Below are 17,752 nucleotides of genomic sequence, written 5' to 3'. Positions count from 1 at the left end.
TGAGATCTAATCGGGCTTCATTGCTTATTGATGATGTCATCCGGTCCACTCCCAATTACCAACCCGCCAAATTTGTAAGGACTTTCAAAGGCAACATGGGATGCAATTGACGTATCTTCAAGCATGGAATATCAAGGAGAAGGCAAATGAGCGCATTTATGGAGAACCCAAATATTATTACAAATTGTTGCCTTGGATGTGTGAGAAAATGGTTGCAACAAATCCGGGAAGCATTATTGAGTTGGGGCATTCAAGTGATGGACATTTTGAAGCAACTCTTTGTTGCTCATTCGGTATCTATCCAAGGGTTTGCAATGGGGTGTCGGCCAATCATAGCTATTGACTCCGCCCATATGAGTGGGCCATATAGGGGTGCATTATTTTCGGCGACCACATACGATGCTAATGATGCCATGTTCCCCTTAGCCTTTGGCGTGATGAGCTCAGAAAATTATGATGATTGGTCTTGGTTTTTGCAAAATTTGAAGAAGCTTGTTGGAGATAAGGAAGTCGTTATTATCTCGGATAGACATCCCGCTCTCCTTCGTAGTGTTCCTGAAGTGTTTGGGCTTGAAAATCATGCCTACTGTTACCGTCACTTGAAGGAAAATTTCAGCTCTTTCTTGAGCAAACATAACACAAGAGGGAACAAAGGTAAAGAAAATGCACTCCAATTCCTTGATAGTATTGCCTATGCAAGGTTAGAGCACGATTACAATGTTTCCATGATTGAACTACGGAAATACAATGACGCTTTGGCCAAATGGGTTGAAGAAAATGAACCCGAACATTGGGCTATGTCCAAATTCCCAAAACAAAGATGGGATAAAATGACCACAAACCTTGCCGAGTCGTTTAATGCTTGGCTAAGGAATGAAAGACATCACTCCATTTGTACATTTCTAATGGAGCATATGGCTAAGTTAGGTTCTATGCTTTTCAAACATAAAGAGGAATCAAACAATTGGAAGGGATGCATAGGGCCACAAATTGAAGAAAAAGTTCAGCAGAAAATTGCCAAGGGTGAGGTGTATCCGGTCACTCCTTTCATGAACGGAATATTTGGGGTTTCTATTGGAACCACCTTCTTGAATGTGGACATTATAAAGCGTACTTGCACATGTAGGGGTTGGGAAATGTTGGGCATCCTTGTGAACATGCGGCAGCCGTTATTCTTTCCATTGGTCAGAATGTTGTTGATTTTGTTCAAGATTGGTACAAATTCCCAATGCAAGAGCTGATTTACTCGGGCTCCTTCTCCGGTATAGAGACCCATGACATGCCAATGGTCGGTAATGATGGTTTGGTTCGATCTATCACCGGTGAAGTTTTCCTCTCTCTTAACCCACCCCATACCAAGCGGCCTCCCGGCAGACCAAGAAAGAAGCGCATTGAGTCCCAATTTCAAGATAAACGGACTGTCTCTTGCTCAAGATGTCATACTTCCGGGCACAATAGGAAAACGTGCAACAACCCTTTGTCTTAAGTGCAATGCTGTCACATTCTTCCATGACTGAAACTATGTGTTTTTGTTTATCCATTACATGTTTTGAACACTCTTCTAAAGGTTGTTACCAACCGATAACACATATGTAACACTGATCATTGGTGTGTTGTAATGGGTAATATTACATCAAGAATTTTATCATAATTCCTTTTGCTTCATTTCTTAGTAGGCTAATCTTGTTGAAAACCATATAGTGGTGTACTTTTTTAATCCAATTTAAGGTATATTGTAAATATCAAGCTCCCATTTATTAAGAATTGTGTTGTACAATACTTGAACAAATGTTATTGGTGTACTAAACAAGCTTATATAGGTTGTAAATCAAAATCCATCATTCACAAACATAGGGACAACTGTTTTATGTAAACTTTATGAATTCTCTTTGACCTCTAAACTCATTTTTATTCTATTTGAGATTAATTCTGATCAACTGATACAAATGCAGTTTATACAAATCTAATTCTTTAAGAAAAATCTTCAACTGGTAAAGGTAGTCTTCTAGATACTGTAAGTATTAACTAGTGCTCTAGCCTTCCACTTGATCTTGCTGCCACATATTTTTCACATTTTACCAAGCAACATAATTTCGGCTGAAAAGGATACAATCTTATGCAAGGTGGATATCTGATTGGCTATAGAATTGCCCTAATTTACATTGTTTAAGGCCTGAATTTGTATACATTTTCGCCTGAAATAACCTTACCAAAACATGTTTTGAAGTGCCTTAATACCAAATATGTAGGCTTTCAATGGCAAAAACTCAGTGAATGAATTCAATAGCCAACAAAAACCACTATATAAACAATATCTAATACAATGAGAGACAAATAGCTCAATCTTTCCACAAAATTGACATCAATTGAGGTCTCTTTTCTTTTCACCTGGAAGAGATAGCGCTAAAGGAAACTATTCTGTTTCTTGTCGATAACAAATACAGTAGAAGAATGCTGCTTATTTTGTTGCTCTTGTTCTGACTAAAACAGTCCTTTTGCCCTCCCAAAGGTACATTATACAAAGCCAAGCATGAAAGATATCCCAAATCTAAATAAAACAGAAATTAGGACCTAAGACCATCTTAAAAGGTTCAAGTAAAGAAAAAGAACCCAAAGAGGTTAGGGGAAAAAAGAAATAATCATACCCCCAAAGAAAATGTAGATAGTGATGAGCTCCGAAATGTAACAAAGCCCGCAAGTAGTTCATCAGAATAAAGATCAGACCAGAACACGAAGTATAATGACATAACTGTAATAAAAATGGCATGGAAAGTAGATATAGACCTGCAACAACAGTAAAGACAGATATAAAAATTATAGAATAATGTAAGATAAATAAATTTGAACTAAGTGGAAATATTTACACACCGGTTATTCCACTCATTACGTTGGACTTTTGAAAGGCTGGAAAAGCTCTTAAAATGAACTGCACTGATCAACTGAGTAAGATCATAGACCTGGAAAAGAGAGAATTCTAAGAGGAAACAAAGGAAAAAAATATAAAAATAAAATGTAAAAAGAGCCTCAAAACTTGTTTTAAAAAGAAAAGAAAAAAAATAATAGGAGGAAAACCTAAAGAACTAAGATTTGATTTTATATGCAGCAAATGTAAATAATAGCTCTAATTGGACTAATTTATGTGCACCTATTATACTGGAACCATTAAAAGGAATGATGAGAACATACCATCTTGCAAGCAACAAGACCACCGATAATCGAAGCATAGGGTATAAAATAATCTGCTAGCACATATTCCTTAAGAAGAGCTCCAGCCTGATTCTGGTAAGATTTGATCTCCATAGCTGCTGTTTTGGAAGGCAGCATTACATCTTACTAACAAGCCAACATTGCAAACAAGAAGCCCTAGTTGTTGCCTAACTTTCTGTATCCTCTTATTATCTCTGTCCTTCCTTTTCTCTTTGTGAATGAATAAGGAAGAATATACAAAAGGAAATGACATAAGCAATTAAGGTGAGATAAATCTCAAACTTGCTATTTTTGAAGTGATTGTACTCAACAGCCCAGTGCAGTAACCAAAATCAATATTTTATCAGAAACAAGAGGCTATTATTTTGATTTTATACAATTTAAGGTAAAGGATAGAACATTACATCATTGTTTTTCACCCAAGATCAAAAGAAAAAAAAAAAAAAAGAGAGAGAAAGAGAGAGAACAAAGACTAAATGAGATGCAGAACAATCGACTCTTTTACATCTCTGAAAAGGCTATGCTATTAAAAAAGCTAAATAATGTGAAAAGCAAACCCTAAAAAAGAATAGTCATTTTCAATAATAGACACATTTCAATCTCAAAAGACTGGTAAAGACCTAGAGAATATGGTCCATCTACAACACCAAAACCAAGCTTGTATATAGGCATTCCTTTTACAGGAGTAAGTAGAATTTAAATGCTCAGTGCTACATCAGGGGCTGAACTATCTGAGGATCAGAATGGGGCCATGAGATCCATAAAATTTTGAAAAATTCTTAGACAAGCTCCTCCAGTTGGTATAACTGCATTTAGAACTTTTTTTTTTCCCAAACAAATATACAGTTGGAGCACTCTGTTAAGCAGATTCATCTTCTGGCAGGACCACCACCATCTCCAAGCCTCTGACAATTCTCGCTTTTAGGATACACAATTTTTGTATTTGTCATGTTTCCTCCTCCTCCCTTTCCTGTAAATGGTGGAAAAGAAGGTCCTTTCTCTATGTATTTCCCATTTTGCTCAAACTCATTCATATACACAATTCTCGGTTTTTTTTTCTTTTGATGTGCCTATTGTTTTGAGTGAATTCACATAGTCATTTTCTGATCATACAAATTCGATCTAAAGGGTAAAGCCTCAACAGCTCAAGGGCAGTGAAGCTAGGGGAACAATATATTCTGTTTACAATGATTCTTATTATATATATTCTTCCTGTAAAAGAAGTTCCACGGCTTGCTCATTACATCAATTATTTATCTTCTGAAACTTAAAGTCCACAAAATGGTGAATGCATTGGTCCAATAACGATACTCAACAATTATAAGTCTCAACTGATGAAATCAGCCTTAGCATATTATATAACAACCACCCATGGCATGCATATCAACTTCATAATAATAGTAAAACTATTTCATGTTTATAATAAATAGAGTACTCCCCCATGTCTCCCTTTTTTCTCCTTCAGTTGAGAAAAGATACTTGGAATTTAATATGTCTTGAGAGTTTTGTTACAATTATTGACAAAAGGTACTGGAGCTTTCCATAGTTTCTTTCAGCCAATGCATGATAGAACAAATTTAAAGTATGTAATCACATCATAAGCAACATTATCCCTATATCTATAGTAAAGCATCATTCAGTAGAGCTCAACAAGTTCATCAAACACCCTGATCATTGTGAGTCACTGTATGCTTACAAGAAGTGTCAATGATATGATTGACAATGGAAATCAAGTTTAAAAAGAATAGCCAAACATGATTACATTTCTAAGATACTGTGACAATGCTAAATGTAGTTGGTGCATAAGGGTAACTATTCAGACATAAATCCTACCATTTCAATCTCTGCATATATAGCTAATCATTCACCCAAACACAGAATATTGAGATTTTATTTTGATTTCCATACTATGCTGTGTTATAAGACAGCACCAAGCTATATTTTTCACCAATAAGAAATCATTTCCAGACCCCGGAAAACATTTTGATTGGTCAAAATTGATTCATGTCAGAGAAGCATTACCAAGAAAAAGCAAAAGCATTCACCACAGACTATAATCAAATTGTGTGTGAGAGAGATGCTGAATTGGTATGATTTTGTTAAGATGTTAATTTTTCTTGTTACTTTTCTTTCCCTTTCACTAAAAATTTCAAGGCAGTATAATCCCCAAAAGAATTAGAAATTTTCGTATCAGTATCTTGTAAGGAAACATAATTATCATTATCAAAACCTTTATAATTAGATCAAGTGGAAAGTTAGAGCACTAGTTAAGATTGTTATGCTGTTAATGAAGAATACATATATAAAACTGCTCATTTCATTGTGCAGATGCAGCATCTACCCCTTATATTGCTATTATCACGGTGATGCTCCATTCACAATCTCTTGGTGCATAATTTTCCCCAACTACTAGTCTACACCGTTGCTGAAAATACTCAAGGAAAAGAAGCACTTCATTTATTAAGCACATGGATAGCAGACAAAGGAAGCGGAGAAGCCATGTTCCACCAAGATTTGAAGCGGTAAAATATTTGATAGCCCTTTAACCTACTTTTAAAACTATTACTCTTGAGGCTTAACTTTGGAATTGTGACATATTTGTAATATATTTTTCTTCTTTCATGTTGTAGGTTAAGTTACCAAAATCCCGCTGCTCGGGAAAGAAATTCCTATCAATCATGGATACCCTCCCAATGGATAAGAAGAATGCATCAGTGATATGGGATTCGGAGGCTTGCTGCAGCTTGGTTGTAAAGAATTGCGTTATGAGCTAATAACGTGGATAGTGGCCAGCTACGACATTGGCTACCACCGCTTATGCATGGATACAAGAGTTGCTGTCCCAGTCACGCCCAAAGATGTTAGAGAGGTGCTAGGCATCCCGGACGATGGCGTTGACATTCTCATCTACAATAGGCGTGGCACACCCAACCGCACATACGACATCAAAATATTGGAAGCTAATTTGCGTGATCTACCAGTTGGCGAAGAATTCATGAAATCCTTCCTCATTTTCGCATGTGCCACTATCCTTGCCCCCAACTCAAAACAAGAAGGTATGCATGACTTGTGGGACACGGTTTGGGATAGTGAAGTGGGGGTGCGCAAAAATTGGGCCAAGTTTGTTCTCCAATATGTCGAGGATGGGATAAGGGACTATCGTACAAGCCACCCGACATACATTAGAGGTTGTGTCTTGTTTCTTCAGGTATTCATTTCTCAACCTCTCCACATTAATGTCATATGCGTCTACCAAAATAATTTCTTCTTTTGTTAATCTTGTAATAGCTTCTCTAACCAACTTATATTTGGTTCCCACTTCACAGCTTTTCTATATCAGCAAGTTCTCTATGCCGGCTTTCCAAGTTGAAGTCCGCAGTCCACTTTCGGCTGCATGGACAGATGAGCAAGTCAAGAGGCGCTTGGCTGCCGAAATACACACCTATGGCAATTATGGCCATGTCCAGGTATGCTAAAATTCAGCCCTCCAAAAACGTAGTTGGGTGTTATCATTAATTTATGTTTCAAAGTAATCATCAATGTTTGTTTGATGTATGGGCAGGTCATACAGGAAAGCAAACCTTCTGCACAAAATGATGGACATCCATACGAGGCGGGTTCCTCACACTCTGATGACCCAACTGAGGTACGCCATGGCACTACGACTTTATGACTTTACAAACAAACTTGAGCACCATCCTCATTCTAGTTGATTGTACTAATTGATATTCCTTCTCCCTAACACTAGACCATTGAAGCTCGGCTGAGTCGGAATTCTGAACATCTTATGAGCCTTGCTTCATCTGTGGCACAAGACATTGCCACACTACGTGCAAGGTCCAGTGGAGGACAAAGTGGGTGTGCACTCACCCCACCACAAGAAGCTGTGAATGTAGAAAGAAAGAAAGACGAGGGAAGCACCGGTGTGCATCCTTGTAGTGATGAAATGATGAGAAAAGGATCCGGTGCCGCAAGCACTCATTCTGGCCAGCAAAGAGTCACCGATGCAGCAGTAGATGATGGCCCATGTATTGACCACGACACATTCCACCTTCACAAAAGAGTGCTGATTGCAATCACTTAAAGGGTGCAAATTGGAGTTCAAGAAGGCTGTGGCAGCAAAGAGCCTACTCCTACCCCTAGGGGAGAGTTAAACACACAGCGAAAAGGCTTGTTAAGCCAGCCGCCATTTGCAAATCCCCTTTCGTCTCGCAATGTGTTCAACTATTCCTAAAATCAGCCAACAAGAAGGTTGGTGCGGATTATGCGTTGTCCAGAAGACGGTGAGCCAAGGTACTTCACATGAATTCACCATTATTGTTAAAGTTGACATTATTGTTAATGTTTATGGCTATTGACTTAACACATTTTTGACAATGCAGCGAGATCTTGTGCGATATGCATGCACATATATAACACGGGATGAGCTTTCTTCGCTCAATGGAGGCCGTTGGGTAAATAGTTCGGTATGTCTCAAAGAATTCTATTATGCCTTGGTTGTTATATAAGATGCACATTATTATGTTTTATGGTCATTTACATGTGTACATTTTCAGGTTATCGGACTGGTCTGCCGAATGATGAATGCAGAACAAGATGTACCACCGCGCGACACTATTTCGACCATCATTCTCCGTGAGGCCTTAATCATAATTCTTTAATGCGTTTATCTATTATTTTAAATTGGAGACTATGTGGTGAGCTGTAAGAACAAATGGACAGGTGGTGCTAGCCAGCCTTACGCCAAAGGCCAAAAAGCATGAAATCAAAGAGCGGTGTCGATGTTCCTTCATGCTGAATTTGTGGGCCATGATTTCCTAGTTGTGATATGGTACGTCAAACCTAGTACAATGGCATCAAGGTCAAAGTCTTTGTTTCATTTAATTATCATATATAGTGCCTACTAACTTATTAATGGCAATGTCATAATATGTGTGTAGCTATTTTTTTCCCGTCTGCGACAACAACCATTGGCACGTGCACGTGGTCAATATTCCAGCTTCAAGGGTTGAAATCTTATCTTCGTTGCCTTTAAGAAGGGGTAACGTGATAAGTGCCGTATCGAGACGCTTGTCTGATGCAATTGATCAAGCATTCCATGCTCATGGCATGCTCAGGCGAGTGGAGGTCTCAAAATTCCAGCATGTGCAACCCCAAATTGTGCAACAACTAAATGGGTAGATTACTTTAACCGTTATTATTTGACGTATCATTAAATATGCCGGTACTATGTATTTGTCTTTTATGCTTGATGTATGCATATGATTGGTGTAATGCAATTGGTGGTGTAGATATGATTGTGGCATGTTCGCAATCAAGTACATGGAACATTGGAATGGGGCGACACTAGCACATTCAATTGCGGAGGTAAGTGCAACCAATACTTTAGAAATTGGTTTATTTGAATTTTTACCAAACCAGCATATGATTTTCGTGTGTGTTGTGCAGGACAAGATGCATTTATATCGACTGAGGCTGGTCGTTACTTTGGTTACTAATGCGGCAAATAATGCTAGAGATAAGGTCTTGAAGGCGTGTCGAATTTGATTAATAGAGGCACCTTGGACAGGCAAGGTCAATGATGACCGTACTTGCATGAGAGTGGGGTGGTGGTCTGGGAGTGCATAATCAGAAGGTGCGCCCCTATTTTTTTCTCTGTTGTTTGTTTCTCTTGAAAATTTATATTTGAGGGAATTACCTTTCCAATCATAATAAAGATTCAGTGTTTCCTCTATTGAAAAAAGATAATAATAATAATACAAATAAAAATAAAGACAACGACAAGACCATAATCTTTCTTTCATCTGTAACAGGGACACCTAGGTTAATAGGATGCATGTCATGTAAATCAAGTGGAAAGGTCCCACTCAACCAGTTGGGAAGTGGCTTTGTTGACTGCAGTTGGTTTTCTTCCCCATTTCTGAATTTAAATAGACATACAACAATACATGCCAATTGAAACAGAATTAAGTCATAATTTCTTTTGTGAAAAAAATTAAGATTTTGATTTCATTTGTGAAAAAGATTAAGACTTTGATTTTATTTGTGAAAAAGATCAAGACATTGATTTTATTTATTTATTTTCTTTTATTGTTTTTTTCAGGAGATGTAATGATGAGCTTATTCTTGAATGAGCTCTATGGATTCCAATTACTCGTACTGTCTTGGTGATTTCGTGTTTAGGTTGGAAAGGAACCAGCTTGTTGATCAAGCTGATGGACAGAATTTCAATAATAATGCAATTGCAGAAATGGGTATGGGCAAAGAAACTCCCCTTAAATGTGAGACTTGCAGTAAAGATCAGAACGAGTACTCTGATAAATATTATTCATCCCATATTGGCAATGTAGTGGGCTTCAAAGATGGTGGTGTCAAGGTGAAATGGCTACTGGTCTTACAACCCAGTATGAACTCTAGTCTCTCATTGTTCTATTTGAATATTACGTGCCACTAGTTACATAAGTTGACTGGGGCTTTTGGATGAGTTTGAACTGGTAGTAGCTAAGTGTAATCCACATTATTTCTAGTGGTCTATGCTACCATTTAGTTCTCATTTTTTATATTTCTGTGAAAATTGTTACTTTGGCGAAGAAAATGTGGGAAGGGTGGGTTAAAAGTGTGAAGTTTATTTTCATTCTACACCAAATTCCTGTTTTAAAAAAGGTAATAACTGCTGCTTTCCAAACTAGTTGAGATTGATATATCACGCTACCAACTTCTGCCACTTATGGAAGCCATCCTGTAATTGATTGTACATTTTGCTTTCACATAGAACTGAAGAGTGTTCATCATGGCATCTTGCTGAATGCATTGTTGGAATGACCTTGCCCCAGGTTGCTCCTAATGAAATCTTTCGAATAGATAAATTTGAAGGTTCATCTACAACTCCCGAAGAAAACATTGAGGAATTGAATCATGAGTTGATTGAGGACGACAATCAATCTTCCCCAGGGAAAGAAAAGGTAAATCCAAGTTTCTATCCATTCCATTAATCATAAGTCTCTGTATATGTCAGGACTTCACTATTGAGAGAGGGTACCTCAGTTTCCCTGAATGCTTGATTTGATACCTGATGAATTAATTATAGGGAAAATAAAGAATAATTGAAATTTTAGAACTGCAAGTCCAAACTCTAGCTGATAATTTCCAAAATTCCATATCTCATATCTTCTCCAATATAACAGAACATAGAGCAATTATTGAACTGGGGTAAATTCCTTAAGGCAGAACTGTTTTGAAATTCAGCGAGTGATATATTATTTGTATTATTGACATTGGTTTGGTAAATATTGAAGAAATCCTTCGATGTCCAGGATGTGTCAGATCTCAATATTGTTGATAAAGATTGCAAAAAGTACCCATGGAGTCTACTTCTCCCTCCTTCCTCGAGCGGCTATTGGCTTTTCTTGAGCATTGCAGCAAGTTTATTTGGTTCACCTGATTCCACATTACTGTCAGGCCAATTGTCATCCAGCCACTGTTCAGAAGATGAAAATGAATCTGGGACTCATCTGAAAGGAGTATTAAACTCTTGCAATCCTTGCACTGAGGAGCAACATATTGTAGTAGATGACTTACAGGCATCTGGAGAGACAAGCATAAAGGAGGAAATCAAAGAGATTGGTGGAAATAAAGATCTTCCATTTTCATCAGGCAGCAAGAATCCAGAACAGTTTAGTCAGTTTGATATGGTTTGTGATTGTTCAGACCACCACTTTGTTGATAGTGCTGGCAAGGGATTGGCATTGACTCAGGTCAGAAACACTCCTCATTTCTCTCTAAAGTTATACCAGTTGATGCATCCAGATAGTGAGGTTAATTCTTTATCTCCCTTTTCAGGTTAAAAAAGGTTGGTTGAAGAAGGTTCAGCAAGAATGGAGCATGCTTGAGAAAAATCTTCCTGGTTAGCACTTTATTCTATTGACTTTAGTGGTTTAGTGCTATTTATGCTATGAAGCATTTTATATGTGGATATAATTTGAGTTCCTTGGACCTGTTAATTGGAGTAGTTTAAACATAAATAGAAAAAATGAAGAGGGGTTTCTCGGAGCATAAATGGAGTTTATTATCATTGGGTTTGGAAAATGGTGGTAGAGTCCATTATTGCAAAGGGAAACAAATGTTGGGATAAATGAACAATTGTTTATAAAAATTCCATGACAGTCGATTGTGTTATGTTTTTGAGAGTTCAACAAATTTATGAACTCAGATTCATAAATTTGGTGATATTTTTTGTTGTGAGTTGTAGTAGAAGGCCCTCATTTTTTTAATGTGATATCATTTGTGGAATAGTAGAAGGTGATCCAATTTATTTTCCTAAAAACTAATGGTGTGACAGCTGACAGTGATAAAGAATACAATTGAGAAGTATTTTTCTTTCAATAGATCCTTATAATGTTCAATTGAATGTGAAATTGAAATGAGAGTATGAACTAATAGCAGTTAGAAAGGTTAATTCATGTGAAGAAGATTCTCACTACCCTGGTTCGCAGGCTGTTATTAATTAGACCTTTTGTAATTTTAACAGAAACAATCTATGTCCGCATCTATGAGGAAAATGATGGATCTCCTGCGGGCAGCCATTGTTGGCCCATCTGCAACTCCATATCATGATGGGCTTTTTCTTTTTTTGATATTTTCCTCCCTCCAGAGTATCCTCATGAACCACCTGTAAGTTATTTCATTTGGGTCTCCAGTTTGTGTATTGAAAGACGTATATACGTGATGTGTTGCTGATTTGGAGAACCCATTTTGAGAGTGCAGGAAAATATTTTCCTTTCAAAATCCTTGTTCTTCTATGCAGTCGAGTGTATTTCTAATTTTCAGCAACCTTCTTTGAGATGGGGTCTTCCCCTTACTGAAAAATTTGCTCCTTTTATTCTGTGTACCTGGATGCTCTTGCACACATCCATGCACAAGTTTATCTTGCATCTGATTAAATCTTACGCGGTTTTTCTGAACCTAAAATCTTATGCAGTTGGTACACTACATTTCTGGTGGGCTGCGTGTCAATCCTAACTTGTATGAATCTGGAAAGGTGTGCCTCAGTCTTCTCAATACATGGACAGGCACAGGCACAGAAGTATGGAATCAGGGAGCTCCACATTCTCCCAAGTTCTTCCTGTCCCTCTAGGCCCTTGTGCTTAACGATACAAATAAAACTTACGTTATTATTATTATTATTATTTCTTAATTGCAGCGACAATTGGAAAACAAGATGGTTGACAACCATAAAGACATGAGATATGATTGACAATTCGGAATAGTGGCTGCTGGAGAAAGGGATGTGATCATAAGACATTCTCATCATGACTCAGACTTTATAATATAATTGTTTCCTATTTGATTTTAGTTTGTAAATGTAGGATGCCCAAGACTGAAGCCTCTAAAAACTATATAGCTATTTTTTGGTTTACCATTTTACTTTGGGCATCCATTGCATACTTCCGATATGTTTGGATTGTGACCCCTTTCTGTTAGGTGCTTTTAGATTAATTTACCAACTGACTATAAAAAATACATTGGTATATGAAATTACGTTCAACTAAAGAGGTTACTCCATGACCTCTTTGCAGGTGCGTAGTTCTAAGAGAGCCATGAATATGAGAAACTATTGGCTAGGTTGAAGAAATTGATTTCTATTCTGCCTACTATTTGGCCAAGCTAATTCTGCTATATGAGAGGTGAAGCTGAAATTGTTAAGTAAGATATGGTGAATTCTATTTTGTGTCCATCATCATGAATAACACCTATTGAATATCTGCATACTGCTGATATTGAATTTGTAATGGACAGTATCTCTTTGATTCTTTGAAGACATCTACAGATTGGTCCATCTTATGCCAAATCCATTCCCACTGTGAGCCCTATTATATGCTTCTCTTGAAAGTTCTAAAATCATCTTATACAAGTCTAATGTTAATGGATTTGCTTTAGTCCTGGAAGTAGTAGTTGTTAACTAGTGAAACTTGCACATGCTATGCTTAGAAACATCTTTTTGAAGTTTTGTTTGATATTCCATCACTGGGGGCTCAGTTTGATGTCTCATCCTCACTTCAAAGGCAAGACAGTCATTGCAACCTTGTATGCTAGACTAAAATTTTATTTTTGTCCACTGGTTACTTTGGTCTAATGTTGCTTCATATTGAACTTATTGACGTTTGAATTGTAGGAAGAAAACTGTTGTGGTCTCTTTGTGGAATGATCATGCTACTAATGTAGGGCAGAATTGTTGGATAATGCTGATTAATTTCCAATTGTTGCAATTAAATCTCTCAAAGTTGGAGACTTCCAAGGTAATTCCCCTTGTTTCTTGAATTTTGGTATTATTATGGCAATTCTAAAAACATGAGAATGATAAGAAGTCCTCTTTGTAATGTTCTCTTCATATCTTGTTTTAGTTGTATACCTGTCAACATTGAGTGAAAGTATTGTACTGGTAAATCCAGATACACGCAAATAAAAAAAGTTGATATCCTGGTAAAGGAATCATCCCAGTGACCTATTACCTTGTTAGTTCTTGTAGTTAGTGTTTCTGACCATATGTTCTTGTTCACAGGTATGATTCTGAATGTAAAGGAGCTCAATGGCTTCTATTGGGTCTGATATCAGTCCTTCATCTAAGGCTGGAGTGAGGTCCATGTACTATAACAGGGTTTCCCTTTCTCATGTAACCAGCAACCCATCTTTGGGTGAAGACAAGGTAATAATTATGTCATTAAAATAACCTAACATGATCAACCTTGTCTTAGCCAAGTTTTGAGTTAAAAGCATATTCATTTTGATAATGTGGGCTTGTCTTTGTACAGCCTTCCTTTTTTAGCATCAGAGCATACATAAGCTTCATCAAGCCTGATCAAACAATGTGGTACCGGGCTTGTAAGACATGCAACAAGAAAGTCACAGATGCTATTGATCTGGGTATTGGTGTGAAGGATGCCAAAAGAATGATGATGAGTGCAGTTTAACGTAAGGATTCATGGAATTTGAATCAATAAGAATCCAGCGATAGTAGTTGAAATTCATGAAAGTAGTCGTATTAGTGATGTTTCTTGTTCCTTTCTGTTTTGTTTTCCAGGTACATAATGGTAGTGAAAGATTCAGATGCTAGTGGTGAAGCATGGCTTTCTCTGTTCAATGAACAAGCCAGAGAGATATTTGGGTGCTCTGCTGATGAGCTTAATAAGCTGAAATCACAGGTAAACTCTTGACAAATTGAAATATCTATGAGTTTGTCCAAATCTTAGTTAACTTGAAAGAGTTGCTCATTTGATGCATTAATTCATATGTAGTTGTTACTTATTTGGTAGCCTAGTTGGGTTCTATGGGAAAAAAAAGGATGAACTTCTGGCATTCAAATCTGATGTTTAAAAAACCCAATCTTCTCTGCAGGAGGGAGAAGAGAACCTATTCCAACAGAAATTGAAGGAAGCTATTTGGGCCCTCATCTTTTCCGGATTACTGTTGCACAACATGAGTACATGAACGAGAAAAGATGAGGATAACAGCCAGGGCTGTTGTTCCAGTTGATTATGCAGCTGAATCCAGATTACTGTTAGAGGAGATATCAAAGATGAAGACTTCACAATAGGCTCCTTAGTTTATTTTGTTCTTTGGATAACGAATATTTATCCGTATGCCTTCAGTTCCCTTCATATATCTTAAGACAACATCCCCATTGAATATAGAGGAAGCTAATCCTAACTTGGAATGCACATACCATTATTGTAATATATGTTTTGTAGACATACATGTGGTTTTGTTGCATTGTAGAAAAAAATCACCTTAAAAACAGTTTGACGACTTGGGTTTCCATGTGATCGACTTTTGGGATATCTAGTTAATCACTAACGGTTATTTACCCATATTTGCAGTCCTGCACCTTAATGCTTCAATTTGAGATGGGATTGCATTCTTCATGTTTAATGGCTAAGTCCACAATGGTTTGTAGTTCTGCAGTTTATTAAAATTATGATGTTTGAGAAAAGGTTTAGGGCAGCTTCTCAGTTGTGGTGATAAAAAGTAGAGTTCAGTTCTTGGTCAAGAAATTCTTCTTCATTTGAGATGGGAGAATACTTCCAAAAGCGGAGAAGAGTGTAGAAAGTAGGCATTGGTTTCATGTTTTGGGTGGAAAAAGTCATATAGGGTTTGTTTGGCAAATGCTTTTAAGAATATTTTTTATTTTTTAGAAAAAAAAAAAAAACATTTGACAATCATAAATTTGCTTTTTGTTTTTTATTCTTAAAAATAAAAAACATAGTGTTTTTGGGAAAATATTTTTAAATTGTTTTTTGATGGTTGTTTAAAACAATAATTATATGAACATGTAGAATGATAAAAAAAATAAAATATTAGATATAAAAATTATTTTTAAAACATATTAAAAACGATTAAAAATAAATTTAAAATTAGGTTTACAATTCTATAAAACATTAGTGATTAGTTTTAAAAAATTATTGTTAAAAAACCAAAATTTAAAATTATTTTTTAAAAATAATTACCAAATAGAGTTATAATTTCCCAAGAATTGGAAAATTTACGGAAACAAAGAAATGCATTCCTTATCAATATCTTTGTATTTTTGCTACAACAGATAGTAGTGATTTCAAATAAATGAGGTGGTGTTAGTTTTTATAGGTAAATGGAAAAAGCTAAACCGAAAAACAAACACCAGTTAAGCAAGTATAGATGATGGCAAATCCAGCTATACTGCAAAAGCAATGTTAGAAAATGAGCTGCACCAAAGAAGATGAAGCTTCTAACGAAGACCGGAAACTTAGTTTCAAAGAACAAGCTTCATTTGATTAGATTGGATAGTTTTGAGTACTTGGGTAGTGACCAACATACAGCTAGCTAGGCAGAATGTGTGAAATCTATAATTTTATTGGAGAGATTTCTACCCTAAGCTAGAGTCTTGAGAAGTTGCATTTTACACAATCATCCCTTCCTGTAGGGAGACTAAAGTTGCAATCTTATGCAACAATTTAGCAGCATTGCCATCATCATCACCATCATCTTGAGAGAGAGGAGAGGTCCATTCCTGAAAGTCATGGAGGCTGCCAGTGAAATATGTGAAGAGTCCATCAACTCCTATCTTGTTTATCCAGTAATCATATTCTGCATATGGGTCTTGATGGAAGTTGAAGTGTAAGAACTGGTTCTCATTCCGATAAGTGTATGGGTGTACCTGCCATCACAATTAACAAGTTGGGTTATGATGACTTTTGCTCAATGCTTATGAAATACTTGCACATGAAAAAGAGAAATTTGAGATTTCCTAACAAGAAAATTTTGAAATAAAACTAAAATCAGTAAACCAAAATTTGCACATGATCATGATCAGGACAAATCGAATCCTAGAATTCTTCTAGAGTACACATATCTAGATCTTCAAATTTCTTAAGAAAATAATTACCGAAAATGAAATCCTCGGATGCAATCTTAGACAAACAGAACCATGGATTTTTTCTTTTTCCTTTAAAGGAAATTGAGCACCATGAATCAACGTGTTCATAGAGACCTAAAACCATGTATAATTTAGTGAAAATTAGTGCATCATGGCTGTTTCTTAGCTCAACACCTTCAAACAGTTCCCCTCATATGGAGTTTAGTTCATTCACAGAGATAACAAGTTTAATCTTTAATGGAGGCAAAATATTGGGATTGAGAACCTGGATGCCCTATTTTTATTGGCTCATATCCTTAGTGAATACTGATATGGTAAACTGTTTTTGGTCACCACATAATATCACACACAACTCAGTTGATGGAATGACTCCAAATATCATATCTATTTAGGCATCCCATCCAAATGTCGTTGAAAGTTTGACCATGCATAGCATAGACTGACACAGAGAAACTAGATGTATAAATGCAACATACAGAAACAAAGAGAGACAGAAGATATGGCATACATAATATGTTTCATAAATAGCCTTATTGATAACGTACCACAAAAAAGCTTCACACAGAGAAGATACAAACCTGTAAGTCGTGGGCATGTGCTTTGCCAACAAGATCAGTAGGTGTTTGCAAAAAATTATCTACCACTGAAACTACTGTGTCCTTCCAAGGTCAATCCCTACCACTGCTTAATGAGCTAACAGTACCAGAAACCATTGGTGGACCACTTGAGGAATGAAGAGAACCACATAATTGGATGGTCTAAGGGTCACCAAGGAAGACCGAGCTTTGGAGGGTTGAGTTGAAGTTTACCTTAAGGTAGTACCTAGGGTCCCTTAAGGTAGTACCTCAAGGCCACTAAGGTAGTACCTAAGGCCCTTAAGGTAGTACCTAAGCTACAGTCCCAAGAAACCATTGGTGGAGCACTTGAGGAATGAAGAGAACCACATAATTGGATGGTCTAAGGGTCACCAAGGAAGACTCGAGGCTTTGGAGTGGTTGAGTTCAAGTTTACCTTAAGGTAGTACCTAGGTCCCTTAAGGTAGTACCTCAAGGCCACTAAGGTAGTACCTAAGGGCCCTTAAGGTAGTACCTAAGCTACAGTCCAACAAATCATAGGTGGAGCACTTGAGGAATGAAGAGA

General features: G+C 36.8%; 3 protein-coding genes and 1 long non-coding RNA gene across 4 annotated transcripts; 2 read left to right on the top strand and 2 right to left on the bottom strand.

Moving 5' to 3' along the window:
• The first annotated feature begins 257 nt into the window (after positions 1-257).
• LOC117914434 lies at positions 258-1,486 on the top strand. Its single transcript, XM_034829780.1, has 2 exons — positions 258-1,028; positions 1,127-1,486. Exons 1-2 carry the CDS (start codon positions 258-260, stop codon positions 1,484-1,486), a joined length of 1,131 nt encoding a protein of 376 aa, XP_034685671.1.
• A 1,153-nt stretch (positions 1,487-2,639) lies between these two features.
• On the bottom strand, positions 2,640-3,324 carry LOC117915381. The gene is made up of 3 exons (XM_034830950.1): positions 3,187-3,324; positions 2,869-2,957; positions 2,640-2,784 (listed from the first exon to the last, which is right to left on the bottom strand). The coding sequence occupies exons 1-3, from the start codon at positions 3,322-3,324 to the stop codon at positions 2,640-2,642; spliced, it is 372 nt and encodes a 123-aa protein (XP_034686841.1).
• Positions 3,325-5,926: 2,602 nt separating this feature from the next.
• LOC117914432 lies at positions 5,927-7,291 on the top strand. The gene is made up of 4 exons (XM_034829779.1): positions 5,927-6,415; positions 6,534-6,674; positions 6,770-6,853; positions 6,956-7,291. The coding sequence occupies exons 1-4, from the start codon at positions 5,927-5,929 to the stop codon at positions 7,289-7,291; spliced, it is 1,050 nt and encodes a 349-aa protein (XP_034685670.1).
• Positions 7,292-15,982: 8,691 nt separating this feature from the next.
• On the bottom strand, positions 15,983-17,232 carry LOC117915342. Its single transcript, XR_004651375.1, has 2 exons — positions 17,191-17,232; positions 15,983-16,393 (listed from the first exon to the last, which is right to left on the bottom strand). It is a non-coding gene; the product is annotated as an uncharacterized LOC117915342 (long non-coding RNA).
• Between the last annotated feature and the right edge of the window lie 520 nt (positions 17,233-17,752).

This window comes from Vitis riparia, chromosome 5 (genome assembly GCF_004353265.1).
Source record: "Vitis riparia cultivar Riparia Gloire de Montpellier isolate 1030 chromosome 5, EGFV_Vit.rip_1.0, whole genome shotgun sequence".
In the NCBI taxonomy this organism is placed as follows: domain Eukaryota; kingdom Viridiplantae; phylum Streptophyta; class Magnoliopsida; order Vitales; family Vitaceae; genus Vitis; species Vitis riparia.
This window is presented reverse-complemented; position numbering and strand designations above follow the sequence as displayed.

What these genes read in the sequence shown, in the direction of transcription:
- LOC117915381 (XM_034830950.1), bottom strand. Translation starts at nt 3,324, where the DNA reads ATGCTGCCTTCCAAAACAGCAGCTATGGAGATCAAATCTTACCAGAAT. An exon ending in GTCTTGTTGCTTGCAAGATG is followed by an intron (nt 2,958 to 3,186) that starts GTATGTTCTCAT and finishes TCTCTTTTCCAG; the next exon opens with GTCTATGATCTTACTCAGTT. An exon ending in CGTAATGAGTGGAATAACCG is followed by an intron (nt 2,785 to 2,868) that starts GTGTGTAAATAT and finishes CTGTTGTTGCAG; the next exon opens with GTCTATATCTACTTTCCATG.
- LOC117914434 (XM_034829780.1), top strand. Translation starts at nt 258, where the DNA reads ATGGACATTTTGAAGCAACTCTTTGTTGCTCATTCGGTATCTATCCAA. An exon ending in AGAAAATTGCCAAGGGTGAG is followed by an intron (nt 1,029 to 1,126) that starts GTGTATCCGGTC and finishes TTGCACATGTAG; the next exon opens with GGGTTGGGAAATGTTGGGCA.
- LOC117914432 (XM_034829779.1), top strand. Translation starts at nt 5,927, where the DNA reads ATGGGATTCGGAGGCTTGCTGCAGCTTGGTTGTAAAGAATTGCGTTAT. An exon ending in GTTGTGTCTTGTTTCTTCAG is followed by an intron (nt 6,416 to 6,533) that starts GTATTCATTTCT and finishes CCCACTTCACAG; the next exon opens with CTTTTCTATATCAGCAAGTT. An exon ending in GCAATTATGGCCATGTCCAG is followed by an intron (nt 6,675 to 6,769) that starts GTATGCTAAAAT and finishes ATGTATGGGCAG; the next exon opens with GTCATACAGGAAAGCAAACC.